Source organism: Stenella coeruleoalba (assembly GCF_951394435.1).
Source record: "Stenella coeruleoalba genome assembly, chromosome: 19".
NCBI lineage: Eukaryota > Metazoa > Chordata > Mammalia > Artiodactyla > Delphinidae > Stenella > Stenella coeruleoalba.
The window spans coordinates 36,953,072-36,970,969 of NC_137165.1; the positions used below are offsets into that span (position 1 = coordinate 36,953,072).

General features: G+C 51.8%; 1 protein-coding gene across 1 annotated transcript; it reads right to left on the reverse strand.

The window, feature by feature from the left end:
* Window positions 1-11,176: 11,176 nt before the first annotated feature.
* TMEM92 (transmembrane protein 92) lies at window positions 11,177-15,390 on the reverse strand (the record flags this gene model as incomplete). The annotated part of the gene is made up of 5 exons (XM_079903710.1): window positions 11,177-11,290; window positions 11,529-11,724; window positions 11,867-11,956; window positions 12,764-12,789; window positions 15,322-15,390. The coding sequence occupies 5 exons, from the start codon at window positions 15,388-15,390 to the stop codon at window positions 11,177-11,179; spliced, it is 495 nt and encodes a 164-aa protein (XP_079759836.1).
* Window positions 15,391-17,898: the final 2,508 nt, after the last annotated feature.

Below are 17,898 nucleotides of genomic sequence, written 5' to 3' on the forward strand. Positions count from 1 at the left end.
ACAAGGGAGCCAAGACTCTTCAGTGGAGGAAAGGACAGTCCTTTAATAAATGGTGCTGAGAAAACTGGATATTTACATACAGAAGGGTGAGAAGTTGGACCCTTAACTAACACCATGTACAAAAATGAGCTCAAATGGATCAAAGACCTAAAAAATATAAAACTCTTAGAAGAAAACGTAGGGCAAAAGCTTTATGACGTATTTGGTAATGATTTCTTGGATATAACACTAAAGATACAAACAATAAAAGAAAAAACAGACATATTGGACTTCATGAAACAAAAATTTTGTGCATCAAAATACAATAGCAATAGAGTAACAAAGCAACCCACTGAATGGGAGAAAATATTTTAAGATCATGTATCTGATAAGGGATTAATATCCAGAATGTATATTATGGAACTCCTAAAACTCAATAACAAAAAAGCAAAACACCTGATTTTAAAATGGGCAAAGAACTTAGACATTTCTCCAAAGATGATATACAAATGGCCAATAAACTCGTGACTAGATGCTCAGTATCACTGATCATTAGGAGAATGGAAATCAAAGCTACAATGTTTTTAGCTCATTTCCATTAGGATAGCCACTATCAGAAACTCAGAAAATAAGTGCTGGTGAGGATATGGAGACACTGAAACTCTTGTGCACTGTTGATAGAAACGTTAAATGGTGCAGCTGCCGTGGAAAACAGAACAGCAGTTCCTTAAAAAACTAAACATAGAATGATCCAGCAATCCAGCAATATCCGATCCAGCAATTCCACCTGTGGGTATATACCCAGAAGGAGTAAGAGCAAGGTCTCGAAGAGCTTTGTGTGCACCCATGCTCATAGCAGCATGATTCCTGATAGCTGAAACATGGAAGCAACCTGTGTGTCTATAAACAGATGAATGGATAAGCAAAATGTGGTATGGACATGTGATGGATATTACTTTAAAAAGGAAGGAAAATCTGATATATGCTACACCATGAATGAGCCTTGAGGATGTTATGCTAAGTAAAACAAGCCTGATCCAAAGGACAAATATTGTAGATCCCACTTGTATGAGATACTTAATCAAAATCAGAGCGACAGGAAGTAAAATGGTGGTCGCCAGGGGCTGGGGGGAAGGGAGAGGGGATGGAGAGTTGTTATTTAATGACAGTTTTATAAGATGAAAGGAGTTATGGGGATGGGTGGTGGGGATGGTTGCACAAAATCATGCATGTATTTGATGCCACGGAACCGTACACTTAAAAATGGTTAAATGGTTAACCATTTAACCATTTAATCATCTTTAACCATTTAACCATTTAACCATCTTTAACCATTTAACCATTTAACCATTTAACCATCTTTAACCATTTAACCATTTAACCATCTTTAACCATTTAACCATTTAACCATTTAACCATCTTTAACCATTTAACCATTTAACCATCTTTAACCATTTAACCATTTAACCATTTAACCATCTTTAACCATTTAACCATCTTAACCATTTAAATTTATGTTTTAAATTTAAAACATAAATTTTATGTTATGTATATCTTACCACAATGAAAAGAAATTGGAAAAACAAACCAAGACAGCAACAAAAACAACCAACTGGGGCTTCCCTGGTGGCGCAGTGGTTGACAGTCCGCCTGCCGATGCAGGGGACACAGGTTCGTGCCCCGGTCCGGGAAGATCCCACATGCCGCGGAGCGGCTGGGCCCGTGAGCCATGGCCGCTGAGCCTGCGTGTCTGGAGCCTGTGCTCCGTGATGGGAGAGGCCACAACAGTGAGAGGCCCGCGTACCGCAAAAAAAAAAAAAAAAAAACAACCAACTGCACAAGCAAGCTGGGTGGAGGCTAAGAGGGGAAAAATAAGACTTATTTACATGATACGTTTTAATTCAGAAGTCAGCAAACTATGGCTCATGAGACAAATCCAGCCAGTTGACTGTTTTTGTAAATAAAGTTTACATCTTTTCAATATACATATAAAATATATGTCAATATGTATATTATATACATGTGTGTATATAATATATATTTTTGCCCCAAGGAGGTATATCTAGATGACTAAGAAATCCAGCTGACGTCTTCTTCCTCTTGTCTCTGTGTCTCTATATAAGCAAGAGCCACACACTTGGCTGCAAGAAAGTCATGGTCAGGTGTGAAGGAGGGAGAAGATCTATACAACTTTGCATTCATCACCGCAGTGGAGCATCTACAAATTACCCACCTCTACACCCAAATTACTGCAGTTTACATAAACTGCAAACTATAAAAAGCAGTAAAGGGACTTTCCTGGTGGTGCAGTTGTTAAGAATCTGCCTGCCAATGCAGGGGACTCGGGTTCGAGCCCTGGTCCAGGAAGATCTCACATGCCGCGGAGCAGCTAAGCCCGTGCACCACAACTACTGACCCTGTGCTCTAGAGCCCACGAGCCACAACTACTGAGACTGTGTGCTACAACTACTGAAGCCCGCATGCCTAGAGCCTGTGCTCCGCAGCAAGAGAAGCCACCGCAATGAGAAGCCCACACACCGCAAGGAAGAGCAGACCCTGAAAGCCTGTGCGCAGCAACTAAGACCCAATGCAGCCAATAAATAAATAAATTTATTTTTTTTAAAAAAAGCAATAACATGTGCTTTGTGTTGGGCCCTGGGTGCATAAACTGAAACTAAGTTTGATCTGATAAACTTTAATAATATAAAAAGCTCTTGAACCTGGAGATGGGAAACTGATTTTGTAAAATCTTTTTGTTTTTGAAATCATTATAGATGCATAGGAAGTTGCAAAGATAGTACAAAGAGGTCCCAAGTTTCTTTTGCCCAGTTTTCCCCAATGGTTGCAACTTATGTAATGCCCAGTGGTTACATCTTACATACAGTATCAAAATCAGGAAACTGACATTGGTACAATGTGTGTGTGTAATTCTATGTCATTTCATCACCTGTGTAGATTTGTGTAACAACCACTGCAATCAAGATACAGAACTATTCCTTCACCGCAAAGATCCCCTCCGGCTACTCCTTTATAATCACACCTACTCCCTCCCTCACATCACCCCTGACCCCTGGCCCTCGATAATTTGTCCTTCATCTCTTGAAGAGACTGAGTTTTAAATTCAGCTTCTGACCCTGCCAGCTGTGTGACCTTGGATAGGTCACTTCTCTTTTCTGGACTTCGATCATCACATAAGACAAGGTTGGATTACATCAGCATTTCTCTCAAAATTCCACAGGGTTTATGAAAAGGAAAACAGGGTTTTATGGTGAAGTAAACTAGGGACATTCTGCTTCAAATAATGATAAGGTGGCTTCTTTGCTGTCACTCCTCGGTCCTTTAATATGCTGAGGTGAATTGTGAATCATTCAGTGCGAGATGTGTATGCAGCATTTTCCAAATTTATTTGAACACAGAATGCCACTCCCTCCTTTTAAAAATACCTTCTAGAACTACGTTTTTAGGGATTATACTTTGAGATATGTTGTTTCAGAGGATCTCTGAGGTGCCTTCCGACGAGAATGTCTTCTATGACCTCTGTAGGGGGTTGAATCTTGCCCCCAGAAGACACCTCCACTCAGAAGCCCAGAATGTGACCTTATTTGGAATAAGGGTCTTTGCAGATGTAATTAAGGTAAGGATCTTGAAGTGAGATCACCCTGGATTAGCGTGAGCCCTAAATCCAATGAAAAATGTCTCTATGAGAGACGGGAAAGAAGGACACGCATAGACACAGAGGAAAAGGCCGTGTGAAGACGAGGGCAGAGGTCGCAGGCAGCCAGAAGCCAAGGACTGCCAAGGGTCACCCGCAGCCCCCAGAAGCCACAAGAGGGCATGGAATGGATTCTTCCTCAGAGCCTCCAGAGGGAACCAACCCTGTCCAAACTTTTTTTTTTGCGGGCCTCTCACTGTTGTGGCCTCTCCCGTTGCAGAGCACAGGCTCCGGACGCGCAGGCTCAGCGGCCATGGCTCACGGGCCCAGCCGCTCCACGGCATGTGGGATCTTCCCCGACCGGGGCACGAACCCATGTCCCCTGCATTGGCAGGCGGACTGTCAACCACTGCGCCACCAGGGAAGCCCCTGTCCAAACTTTGATTTCAGACTTTTGGCCTCCAGAACTGTGAGAGAATTAATTTTTGTTGTTTTAAGCCCTCCAGGTTGTGGTTATTTGTTCTGACAGCCCTAAGAAATGCATCTACCCATTGTTAAGAACCCTGGGGATTTTGAAGCCAAGAGGGGTCTCCTTTAAGTGTCTTGAGCCACCAAACTCCTTCCCTACTTAGCGTCTTTGCACCTGCTGGCCTCTCTGCCACGAGCACTCTTCTGCACGCTCTCTCACGTCAGTCTACCTCTCTTTCTTCTGGCATTCGTTCAATGTCGTCTCCTTAGCGGGATCACGCCCAACCTCCCCACCTAAAGCAGCCCACCCCATCTTCTCTAACACTACATGGGTACCTTTTCTTCCCAGCAGTTAGCCCACTGGGTAACCACAGGTTCATTTGTTGGTGTGTTTGACTAGCGTCTGTTCTCCATGAGGGCAGGAACAGTGTCTAGTTTGTGGGCCTCATTTACCCAGGCTCTGGGATCGTGCCTGACACGTGAGAGGTGCTCACTGAGTATTCAGTGAAAAAAAGAAAGGGAGGAAGGGAGAGAGAGAAAGAACACAGCAACTCCTTGTGGATCAAGGGCCTGGCATCACACAGACAGCACTGGGGGGGCATGTGCGAGGCCCGGCAGCTCCTCTCCTGGAGGTTTCTCTTGCAGGACCTTTTGGGTGTTGTTTTGAGGCAGCTGCCGGCAGCTGGAATTGAGTCCACAGTGAGGCTGCCCCCTTGCCCAGCATTGTTCTACACTCTGGACGGGACCATGAACATGGCAGATAGCTGCTCTGAGGAGCTTTGCCTGGAGAGGTGAAAGAGATTATAAACACAGAAGCACATAAATAAGGTGATTTCCAGTATGGGGCCAAACTGTGAAGACAATAAAACAGGGTAGTGTAACAGAGTGGGCCTCGGGGGTCGGGGGGGGGGCGCTACTTTCTGCAGGTGGTCAGGGGACGCTTCTTTAAGGAGGTGACAGCTGACTGGAACCAGAATGATGAAAAGCTGGCAGCCTTGTGAAGTTCCCGAGAAGGACACCTCAGGCCCTGAGCCAGGCTGATCTGGGACAGTCAAAGCTGGAATGCCACGAGCAGGGAGGATGTGGGAGGGGCCACACCTGGTAAGTTCTGCAGGCCACAGCCAGGGGCTGGAGTTTATTCCAAGTACAGTGGGCAACTGTCAGAAGCCTTTAAGCGGGGGAGTGACTTTTTTTTTAATATAAATTTATTTATTTATTTTTGCTGTGTTGGGTCTTCGTTTCTGTGCGTGGGCTTTCTCTAGTTGCGGCGAGCGGGGGCCACTCTTCATCGCGGTGCGCGGGCCTCTCACTGTCGCGAACTTCTCTTGTTGCGGAGCACAGGCTCCAGATGCGCAGGCTCAGTAGCTGTGGCGCACGGGCTTAGTTGCTCCGCGGCATGTGGGATCTTCCCAGACCAGGGCTCGAACCCGCGTCCCCTGCATTGGCAGGCAGATTCTCAACCATTGCGCCACCAGGGAAGCCTGGGAGTGACTTATTTATGCTTATTTACGCTTTAGAAAGATCTTGGCTGCAGTGAACAGGATGAACTGCAGGGGGTGAGATGGAGGCCAGTTAGGACATCAGTAGGACCGCCTAGGCTAGCCTTGACAGTGACTTTGTCTAGGGCTGTAGTGGTGAAATGGTGAGAAGGGGACATGGATCTGTTCTGGAGGCAAGATGAGGGGGTGAGGGAAAGAGGGAAATTAGAATAAATCAGTTCTTGGGCCTGAACAGCAGGCTGGCAGGTAGTACCATCTATTTATGATGGAATAACTTGGGGAGGACTGGATTTGGGGTGGGGTGGAGGGAAATTAGAACCTAGTTTGGACTGTGAAATGCATCCAAGTGGAGATGTTAGGTAGTTAAATATCTAAGTCTGGATCTCAGGGGAGAAGTCTCAGCCAGAGATAAAGATTTGTGATTGATTCATCAGACAATAGATGGTCTATGAAGCCACAGAACCGGCTAAGACCCACTACAGGAGTGAGTGAAGGTGAAGACAAGAGGCCCAAAGACAGAGCCTCGAGTCAACTGTCATTCAAAGCTGGTAGAGGGGGAGGAAAGTGAAGGAGCCTGAAAAGGAACAGCAGTGCAGGACAAAAACCAGGGAAAGTGGCATCAGAGAAGTACAGACAAGGAGCTTCTTCAAGAAGGAGACAATGGCCAAATGTGTCAGATGCCCAGAGACCGAGTAAATGAGGCTCGAGAATTGACCTTTGACTTCGGCAAGATGTAGGTGACGTGGACAAGAGCCATTTCATGGGGACAAAGGGCTGACTGGAGCAGGGCAAAGTGACAACGGGAGGGTTTCTCTAAGACAGGTCATGGGACACGGTGATGCACATGCACAGGGGATAATGATAAAGGTCCAGTACTGAGGGAGAGATAGCTGATGCAGGAATAACTGCAGGAGTGAGGGCCTGAGAAGCTTGGAGAGGGGGGAATCCAGCTGGAGGTGTGGAATGCAGTTTCCACTGTAGTCAGAGGTGGTGGTGGGGCTGGGGGCAGAATTGGGTGGTTCTTGTGTGATGGCAACCAATTTTCCTCTGAAGTCTGTGGTGCCGTCGCCACCTGAGATTGAGGTTGGGAGATTAGAGTAGAATTAGTCACCTCAACAGTGAGGAAGTAAAGCTTCTAGGGCATCGAGGGTCCACTTGAGACTTCTTTTTTTTTTTTTTTTTTTGTGGTACGCGGGCCTCTCACTGTTGTGGCCTCTCCCATTGTGGAGCACAGGCTCCAGACGTGCAGGCTCAGCGGCCACGGCTCACGGGTCCGGCCACTCTGCGACATGTGGGATCCTCCCAGACCAGGACTTGAACTCGTGTCCCCTGCATTGGCAGGCGGATTCTCAACCACTGCGCCGCCAGGGAAGCCCCCTCGCTTGAGATTTGTAGTTTTGATTTGGAAGTGAGTCCAGTTGCACAGGTGTACTGGTTCTTGAGCAGAAGTTGGTTCCAACCAGGGTTTGGGATTTTTCCAGTTGAGTACAATGGACGCAGAAAAGGGTAAAGGAGTTGGATGCAGGGCAGTGATTATCAGGAGGGATCTAGGACTCCAAGCTGGGTAAGCGCAGTGAGGATGTAGCTGACGGCATGGCAGGAGGCTGAGGCCAATGGCTCGGAGGTCTCAGTGGGCTCAGAGTCCCTGGCATGGGGCTAATAACAGTACCTGAGCTGGAGGAATGGAGGTGATGGTCAGGGAGTGGGAGGGTTGAAGTTACCAGGGATGACAAGATCAGGTGTGTCCCCTTGAGGGTGTGGCTGAGGTGTGGCTGGGAAGAAGCTGTTGGAATCAAGGAGGGCCTCTGAATTCTCTTAGCTTCTCAGCCCCTCCCAACCTGCGAATCAGACAGCAACCTCCTACTGGGGCGGGAAGGAGTACAGCTCTTCATTGTGCAAACGGGGGCTGAGGCCTGAGGATGCTGGACGCTGAAGCTAAAATGTCAGAGGCTGGAGTTCTGACTCTGAGTCCTGGGATGAGGGAGGATTCTTGGTGTCATCCTTCCTCTCAGTTTGCACAGCAGCAGGACTCCTTTCTCCTCCCCCTTCCTCCCGCCTCCCGCCTGCTCCCTGCCTCACAGCTTTTCCTGCACTGCCCAGTCCTCCGGAGAGTCCCTGCAGACAGAAGGGCACGTCCACAGCCACAAGGAGCGCCTTCTTGAAGGTAACCAGGCTGCATGTGGCATTGAAATGCCTGTGGCAGACTTTCACGTTTGTTCCCTCACTCACTTAGGTAATCCTTCATTCACTGGTTAAGTGATTTCGACTTTCGGTTGTCCTTCATTAGGTCTGAGCTGCTAAAGCAAGCTCAAGGGATGAATTCCCAGTCGCCATGGGACTGCTCATCCACCCAGTCCGCCAGCCAGACGTCCGACAGGCACTGGGTGCCCGTCACTGTCCTGCAGAAGTGTGACATACAGGCATCACGTGACCTCACACGTCTGGCAGGTCCCATGTCCATCGCTTATCTACTCCCTGGGTCCTATACATGTGTGTGTGCCACACCTGAATCTTTGAGCCTCTTCCTCATAGCAGGACTGATAATACATGAATCGCCATCGATCAAAGTTCATGTGATGAGTCTTCATTAACTTCTAAAGCCGCCTGTATTTTCCATTAGAGAGATCTTTTACATGTTTGTGAAAGTCATGCTGGCTCGTTGTGGAAAATGTAAACAACGACAGAGCATACAAAGTGAAAAACCACTTCCATCCCACAGCGCCGACCACTGTTAAAAGGGTGGCAAATGTGGCTTCATTTATATCCTTCTAGATCTTTTCTATACATTTGCAAAGGGGGAAACGATATATATTATAGGATGAAGTCTATGTTTACAGGTTGAGATCATAGACTATTGTTCTGCAACTTGCTTTTTCTCTGCAGCAATAAATGATGGACGTCGTGCCAGGTCAGTGCTTCAGATCCACTTCATTCTTTTTAAGGGCTGCAGAGCATTCACAGTATGGAGGGACCTGGTGTATTTAACAGGCTATCAAGGACATTAAGGGTATTTTTCATTTACCGCCAGCTATATCTCTTTAAGCACTTTGTTTTTAAAACATCTTTATTGGCGGATAATTGCTTTACAATGGCGTGTTAGTTTCTGCTTTACAACAAAGTGAGTCAGCTATACATATACATATATCCCCATATCTCCTCCCTCTTGCGTGTCCCTCCCACCCTCCTTATCCCGCCCCTCTAGATGGACACAAAGCACAGAGCTGATCTCCCTGTGCTATGCGACTGCTTCCCACTAGCTGTTTTACATTTGGTAGTGTATATATGTCCATGCCACTCTCTCACTTTGTCCCAGCTTACCCTTCCCCCTCCCAGTGTCCTCAAGTCTATTCTCTAGTAGGTCTGCATCTTTATTCCCATCCTGCCCCTAGGTTCTTCATGACTTTTTTTTTTTAGATTCCATATATATGCGTTAGCATACGGTATTTGTTCTTCTCTTTCTGAGTTACTTCACTCTGTATGACAGACTCTAGGTCCATCCACCTCACTACATATAACTCAATTTCGTTTCTTTTTATGGCTGAGTAGTATTCCACTGTATATATCTTTAAGCTCTTTTGTATGAGCATTTCTGAAGGATTATTCCTAGAAATAGAATTGCTGGGTCATGTGCATTTAAAATTTTAATGGCTACCCAGGGCCAGGCATAGCGTCAGACACATAGTAGGGTCTTTGTAAGTATCTGTGGCATGAATGGATACTGCTGGATTGCCCTCCAGGAAAAACACACTATTTCCACTCCCACCAACAGCAAACAGAGACCCACAGAACTGACAATTTCTGCTACTGGGTCCCAGCCCCACTGGGCTTCATGACAACCACTTTCCTCCAAGCCACTCTGCTGCTGCTGGGAAGGATTTAAAGACCCTATGTCACCTTTGGTGAAAGGCAGGCAGCGTCCAGGCAGAGGGTGACCTCCTCTCCCAGGTCTGCAAAGGCCATGGCTTCACCTCCTCCCACTGGGGTGGGTGTTTACCAGTGAGGGCAACGTCAGCTCTGGGACTTCTCTAATGGGAACTCGCCATGTTTACACAAGCACCCACATATCTTCCTTCTGCTCCCCCTTAACAACCTCTGAAACTGAAGGGAAACTTCCTATGGCTGGGCTCACTCCACTGCCAACTCTGGAACTCTATTGTCATAACTGCTGTTCTTCCTCTGGGGCCTCGTCTCCAGCAGGAACCCCCAGCCAGACAGCCCGTTTCTAGCATCTTTGGGGCTGGTCGTGCCATCTCCCTTCCCCTGGCCCTATCACCTGCCTGGGTCCTGATGCCCCAAGAAAATGATTGGGAGAGCCCCGGAGGAGGCCAGCACGCCGGAGCCAGTTCTACCTCTGACCCTCGTAGGAACTTTGGGCCGGCATTGCTCTGTGCCCTCTGCCTGGGGACGAAGGCCGGCATTCAGAGGCTGCCGGGAAGCAGCGCAAAGGCAAGGTCAGGTGGAGGGGCCCAGGCCTCCTGAGCCCCCAAGATGCTGGCGTGGGGGTGTCTCTCACGCTGCGTGTCCCACGCCAGGCTTCCAGCTCCACACGCTGCTGCAGGCCCCCGCAGGGATAACACCCTGTGAAGACTGCCGTGCTGCAATGGTGAGCGCCCCTCCTGTTCGGGTGCTCAACCCCGCAGATGGGGCTGAGGCGGTGGTGCCCAGAACCACGCGGGACTGGAGAAGGGCAGACCTGCTCTCTCTCCTCCCTCCAGAGATTCCAGGGTGGGGCAGATCAAGGTTTTCCAGGCCCTGCCCCAGCTCGCCTCCCCACTGCCCCCTCCCCACCCCCGTGGTGACAGAGTCAGAGAGCTGAGCTATATGTGTCCCAAGGGAAAGCAGCGGGAGGGTAGGATGAGGAAGCACACAATGGTCACTCCCACCCCATCCCCATTCCCCGTCCGGGCTCTGTGGCACCCAGAGACCTCAAGGAACCAGAGATCAAGGCATCTGCGAAGATCCTCTCCCGGAGGGTGGCCCACAGAAGTACTGTCCTCCCAGGCTCATCAACGGTGGGATTTCAGGCACAGTGACCCCCCCGCCAGCTGTGTCCCCCAGCATTGCCTGGGCTCACCTCCCCACACAGTCACAGGCAGACTCTCAGATTAGTGAAAACTCATGTTGCAGGGGAGGGGAGGGTACAATGGCGTCTTCTCTAGTCAGGTAGAATGGAAGGCAGAGCCCAGGGAGAGCTCAGGCAGTCCTGTCTCCCAGAGTGCATCAGCGCCCTCCAAAACATCTCAGAGCTGGCCGTCCAGTCCACACTCGTACTGCCAGAGCGCAGCTCCCTCCACTGTCAGAGCACCTCGTTCCACCGCTGGGCACCTCCAACTGTTCACGTTTTCCTCCAGGCAGCCTCTACCTTGCAATGGCGGGTGAGGGAGGGGTGGACATGTCACTCCAGACCAGCCCTTGGGACAAGAGAAGCCACTGGCGTGGAACCGGGGTAGGAAAAGCAATAAGTTAAAGCCGAGAATGGCCAGAGGTCTGGCACGATGGGCGGGGGCGAGTCTCTGGCTTGATCCAGGAGGCCCTGGGGAGGAGGCGGCTGACGACAAGGTTCCAGGCAGGAGGTGGCTCAGAAGGCGGGGTTGTCGATGCCGCTGCGCACCCCGGCGTGTTCTTCAGGCCTGAAGCTGTAGGGAGGGGGTGGCTCCACGGGGGGCAGACCCCCGACGGCCTTCAGGATAATCTGCAGGGAAAGGAGGGGACAGAGGCTTCTTAGGGCCTGCCACCGGCCACGGCCACCCATGTGCTGGTGGTGGCATGTTTCCCAGGGAGAAGGGTGACCCGACGCTGGTTGCAGAGCCCTCCCTAGGGCCCAAAGGCTTGGCGTAAGGACACCCTCCACTGCCCCCGTTGCTCTAAAAATCTGAATGGGGAGGCACAGAGAGCCGAGGGACAGGGCAGGGGTTGGGGTGGATACCAACCTCGCTGTAGGGGGGTGGGGGCTCACAAATGGACGCTGTGACCCTCTCTGCGGGAGTAACGGGGGGCCGTTCTGGGGGCCCCTCATGATCCGTTGGGGGGTCCTGCTCCGACTTTCTGCAGTTGCGACAGAAGCGCTTAGCCAGGCCACAGATGCACAAGAGGGGTATGATGATCAGAAAGACGACGACAAAGATCCTGGGGTAAGGAACCACCAACGTCAGCCTGAGTCTCCAGCCATGCCCGCTGCACCTCCCTCCCTCCCCTGACCTACACCCACCCCTCAGCAGGAAGTCCAGTCCAGTCCTGGGTGGGCCAGAGGAACCGGCCCAAGGCTCACCTCAAGGGGCCAGAGAAGAGCTGGAACTGCTCTGGCTGGTACTGTTGGCAGCAGCTGTTACCACAGCAGCTGAACCCTTTAGGGCAGGTGCTGCGGACCGGGTCAGAGAGAGGCCATCGGTACCAAGGTGGGGAGGCAGAAGGATCCCAGCTTCCCTGAAACTCACCCACGGGTCAGGGCACGAGCCGCACCCCTAGCAGGGTGGAGGTACAGGCCCCCGGGGCTCAGTGGGAGGAACCTGGGGCTGGGATCAGGACCTGGCTTTCAGGCTCAGCTCACTACTGGCCTCATGCACTCGTGCCAAGTCACATTCCTTGCTGGGCCTCACTTTCCTCATCTATAAGATGGGTGGAATGAAGGTCCTGTCGACCTCACTGGGCGGGTGTGGGGACTGAGTGTTGTAGTGGCTACAACATCGCTCTAAGGAGATGTAGAGGAAGAGGGGCAGTGGGGAGGGGCCAGGAGCTAATTCCAGGAAGAGTGAGCTGGCGCTGGTGGCCACGGAGCAGGAGGTGGGAGGGACACGGTGTCCCTGGAACATCCAGGGCTGACTGCTGGAAACACTTGGCTGCCCAGAGGCCACCCCCCTCAGCCCCTCCTCATCGTGCTTGGGCTTCTCAGCGTTTATAGAGTGAGAGCGTTTGCCCTCGCTTCCAGGGGGACCCTCAGAGGGGAGGTGGCCTAAGGCTGGCGTCAGAAGGATGGGGATTGGCCCGCAAATGTGAAACTGCCCGTGGATAGGCTGCTGGAAGGAGTGAGGGGCGGAGTCTCCCTCTCTGGGTCGGAGTATGGCTTCTGGCTAGAAGGGGAGAGGGTGAGGATGATGAAGGCAGGCAGGGCAGGATCTGGGATGTCTCCTCCCCACAGTGGAAGTTACAGCCCAAATCCCAGACTTACAAGAAGAGACCACATGTGGCTGCAGCCTGTGGAGGAAAAGAGGCGGAGGTCTGGGTCATAAACTGGGGGCTAGGGTTTCCACCAGGTGCTGCCCAGGTACCTCACTGCTAGCAGGTCCCAGAGGATCAGCATCTTCCCTCACACTTGCTCTCCACCTCCCTCCACATGTTCCCCGGGTCGGTGGCTGCAGCCCCAGCGCCACCTCGTGGCCCCAGCTGTCCTTCCTCTCCTCACCACACCTCCTGCCACATTTGCTCACCCCCAGGTCTGTAAGCTCACGCCTTCTGACCACCCTTCCAACCCATCCCCACCACGGCCAGGACTCCAGCAACCCCCGCGCCCACCCCGTCACTCCCAACACTGCTGCAAGTTTCTATCCCACACATCTGAACACCTAAAACCTTGCTGGAAGCCTCCTTCAGTGGCTCCCTGGGGCCCAGACACCATGACCAGCCCTATCCCCCATTCCCACTCCCCCTGGCCCTCCTGCACACCCACCCACTGGGAGTTCTCTGAACATGTCTGACTGTTTTACACATGCCTGCAGGAACAAGCTCCTCCCTCCCTCCCTCTTTTGCACTAGTTCTGTGCCACACGGAGGCTATCATTACGGAATTTAACCTGATTAATAGCAAATATGTGCGTAAGCCCTGCTTGGAAAGTTCTTTCCCCAGGTATCTGAGAGGCTGGCTCCAGCACCTTCTCTGACCATCTTCCTTAAAATTACATCTACTCCCCCAAAGCACTCCCTTTCCCCTAACTGTGCTTACTTTATCTGCATAGCTCTTGTCCACATCTAACATACTATATATTTTACTTTATCTTGCTACTTGTTTGTCTCCTCAGTAGAATGTAAACCCTGCCAGGGGAGGGATTTTTGTCTATTGAAAACCAATACTCACGATTTCGGCAGACTGAATGAAAGAGCACTGACAACCTGGTTTTCTTTCATCCTGGCTGCTCCCAGACCGTGGGGGAGGAATGCAGGTAGAGGAACACAGCAAACGGGAGGTTATCTGTCACCCCACCCCAGCCTCCAGGGAGATGAACAACCATGGCTCAGAATAAGAAGCCAACTTTGGCGAGACCACCATGTCTTTTTTTTTGTTTTGGCCGCGCCACCAACATGCAGGATCTTAGTTCCCTGACCAGGGATCAAACCCGTGCATCCTGCCGTGGAAGCGTGCAGTCTTAACCCCTGTCCTGCCAGGGAAGTCCGAAGACCACCATGTCTTTATACCTTGAAATAACAGTTCAACTGTTAACGACAATAACAGTAAAGCTAAGATACCAATGACAGCCAATAAGATTGGGGCTGATTCCCACAGGTCTTGGCCAGTGGGCTCAAGAGCAGGAATGAACCCCTGCAGGTTGGCCCAGAGAGGGTAAGGTGACTGCAGAGTTGGGGACAGCCCACGAGGTCCAGGCACTCAGTGTACCCCTTTCCCTCAGATCCCATCCCCTGTCCCTCCCCCTTCTCCTGGCCCCCAACTAAGAAAGACAAGCAATGAACAGGTTTACGGAATTAATCCTGAGCTCCTGTTTGGAGGAGTAGGGGATCCTCTCCCAGATCCTCTTCCCCCACCCCCATTTTAAACAGGTGGTGGTCTCGACTGAGGTGGTGTCAAGCGTTGGGGTAACCTTGGGTAGTTTCAACTTACATGCGGACTGGGGGCATTAACAGCCTGCCCCCTGGAGTTGCTGGGAGGAATCAACAAATGCTCAACCTAGTGCTGGCACCAACCCACCACCGCTGATGATAGAGAAGGAGTAACAGGGCTTCTGGAGCACAGCCACTCAGCAGGCAGTGAATGTCGTGGGGAGCAGGCCTGGGCCTTCCCTCAGACTCTTACACAGAAGTTAAAAACCCATGTTCTAGACCTATGTCAGTTTCTAGGATAATCTCCCATCCCAAAACTGGATAGACTGCCCCCATCACTGGGGCAGGGAGAGATGAGGGGGTGTTGAAACCCTGCCTCATCCTCAGAAATCACAGATTTCAGAGGTCACCCCAGTCTTGGGTCAGGCAGCCAGGTCAAATCCTATCACCAGCTGGAATCCTACCCCCACTCCTAGAAAGGGAAGAGGGAGCCTCCTTTCCTCTAGGGCACAAGCAGAGAAACACAGTCCCAGAGAGGGCTAGGACTTCCCCAAGGTCACCCAGCACTGTGAAGAATGGAGCTGGGGAGATAGGCTGACCAGGCGTCCAGATCTCAGTCCAGACCTCAGGCCCTCCGCTAGTCCCCGCTTTCTGACGCAGCGAGAAGGAGCCAAGGCTAACGTGAGGGTCAAAGTCCCCAGTCGCCAAGAGGAGCTAAGTGTCAGATGGCGGTGGGCGCGAGTAGTTCCCACGACACAGTCCCCCACGAGATGAAGGAACCCAGGCCTTCTCAGGGCCTCCCTCTGCTCTTACCTCCCCGGCAAAAAGAGAAAGGAACTGCATGTGGTAACGAGGAAATCCTGACAGTGGAAGGTGGTGATCGGGACCCAGAAGCAGGCCCCTGACCCACAAGAGTAGGGCCCCGAAAGTTCCACAACTTTACCTCCCAAGCGCTCACCTGTTGGAGGCCGGCCAGCAGGCCGAGCAGCAAGGTGGGTACTAGGCCAGGAACCCAGGTGGCTGACATCCTGGCAGGGGGGCCACTGAGCTTCCGTGTGTAGGGGGAAGAGGGGAGAGGCGGGGCCGCGACCTCTCCCACGACTCTCCACCTATAGGGCCCCGCCTCAGGATGGGGGCGGAGCTCATGCACCGGGGTTGGGCCGGACAGGGAAGGGAGGGGGAGGGGAGGGGGAGGGAAGGGGGAGGGAGGGGAGGGGAGGGGAGGGGAGGGAAAGAAGTTTGGATTGGGTTTTGGGAAATGGGAGGTAGAAGAGAGTATCTGATTAAAAAATATTTTGGTGTCAGTTTAAGACTGCTGAGCTACCCCTTCCCAACCCTCAACTGCTCCACCCTCTAAGTGATCCCAAGCTTGAGAGGGACTGCTGCGCCTACCAGATGGACAGAGGATGCAGGCAGAGGGAGCTGGACCACTGGAAGTCCCTTCCCACATGGACTTCTGGGGGGCAGAGGTTGAGGGAGAGAGGAAGCGAAGGCCCTGGAGTGGATTGAGGGGATTACAACGGAGGGAGGTGTCACTTTTTTTTTTTTTAAGTTTTTTGGCCAAGAAGGGAGGGAGGGGCGGCCTGATTGATTTCTGGGTCAGGAGAACCTAGAGTAGTACCCCGCCCCCACCCTCCCTGAAATCCTGGAAGGAGGTGTTGGTACACTTCCTCCACTTGACTACAGTGGAAATTAAGGCCCCAGGATTCGGAGACTAGTGCCTGAGTCCGCAGCTGGGGCCGAGCGGCAGCCAGGCGAGCTGGGGCGCGTGCGAGCAGGTCCATCCAGATTTCTGGAGAGGCCCCGCGGACGCTGTCCCGGCCGGGTGGGGCTGGATTCAGACCAGCGGCGGCCGCGCCCCGCCCCGGAGGCGTGCTGTGCTTCCCGGATCCGGCCGGCAGGTGGCAGCATCGCTCAACGCGGGCTTCCCCCGGAGACGGGCAGCGCGGGGCTGGGACCTGGGGCTGGGACCTGGGGCTGGGTCTCCCTGGGCTCCCTACGGGGGGACCCGGCTGGAGTGTGCGGTGGGAGGCCGTCTCGGTGGGCGATACGCGAAGGGTGAGAGCCAGACGCCCAGACACAGATGAGACGTAAGGAGACCTTGTGGGAGTTGGAGAGATGGAGCCCGGACCCCTGAGGACGGGGGCGAAATGGAGATGGTGGGTGGGGTGCTGCTCCCAGACCTGGGGAAAGGGGGAGGGCTCCAGGAGAGGATCAGTTCCTAGGTATTTAGACGTCTCCTGCTGCGTCTCAAACCTGACTTTACCACTGAAAGCTAGCCCCAACCTAGTAAGAAAGGACAGCCGTCGTCCTTCGGCTTCTTTTTCTTTTTTCTCTCAGCGCTTTCTCCTTATCTCTGTTTCTCATCTCTCCCAGTCGTGTTTTCTCGGTCTTATGTTTAACCTCTCCTTGGTCCGCCCCATTTCTCCCAGTCTCTGTTTTCCTGTTTCAGTTCCTCCCCATCTCTGTGTCCATGCATTTTCTCTTCGTTTCTACATGTTCCCTGTTTTCCCATCTCTGTTTCTCCTCTTTGTTAATCTCTGTCTGTCTCAGTGGAGGTGTCTGTTTTTCTGTCTCTGTTTCCATTTCCCTTGTCTCTGGTTTGGTCCTGTGTCTCCCTGTCTCTGTGTCTGTTTCTCACCAACTCTCCTGGTCTCTCTCTCTTTCTCTGTCTCTGTTTCTCATTATCTCTTGGCCCCTAAGGACAGAATCTTCCAGTTTCCTGATCCAAGCTGAATTGGGGTCTGGCCCCAGAGAATGCCCTCTCTATTGGAAGTTCCTGGTGACTGATCTTGGAGAAAGGATGGGGGGGGCACGGCATGTCTTTCCTCCTCCCCCAGCGGTTGGCTCTGGACCTAGCCCACCCCTCTGCCAAGGTGGACCTAGTCCAGAGAGTACTAGAGCTTTCTCCTAGCAGCACCCACGCTGCTGCTTCCTTAGTGAATTTGTTGCTAACTTGGGCTTCCAGGGCCCTGCTATACCAACACCCAAGACCTGAGACACCCCTAACCTCCTGCCTCTCTGCCCAGGCCTGGAGCCCTGTGGAGGTGTGGCCCTTAGGGGAGAGGAAGATGGGTGAGCTTAGGGGAGGAGGGTATCCTAAGGAGTGGAATGAGGGTGCTGAGAAGGGCATGGAGGACCTTGAGGGGTAGACGTGGGAGGCTGAGGAGGTGAAGGGACGAGGCAGGTTGGTGCCCTGAGGAGGAGGGCAGGAGGATGACGCTGCTTCCTGCAGGCGTCCACCGACACAGATGTCGCATTGCCAGACAAAATACCGGATGCCCAGATAAATCTGAATTTCAGGTAAACAATGAATAACTATTTAGTATAAATAAATATGTCCCATGCAATATTTGGGGCATACTTATACTAAAATGTATTTGTTGTTTATCTGAAATTCTAATTTAACTGGGTGTCCTGTATTTTTATTTGTCAAATCCTGCAACCCTACCCACATCCCTAAAATGTCATAAGAGAATAGCTACTCTATCCTCTGCCCCACATCTCCCCAGTGGGCAAATGAGGCTCCTGGGCA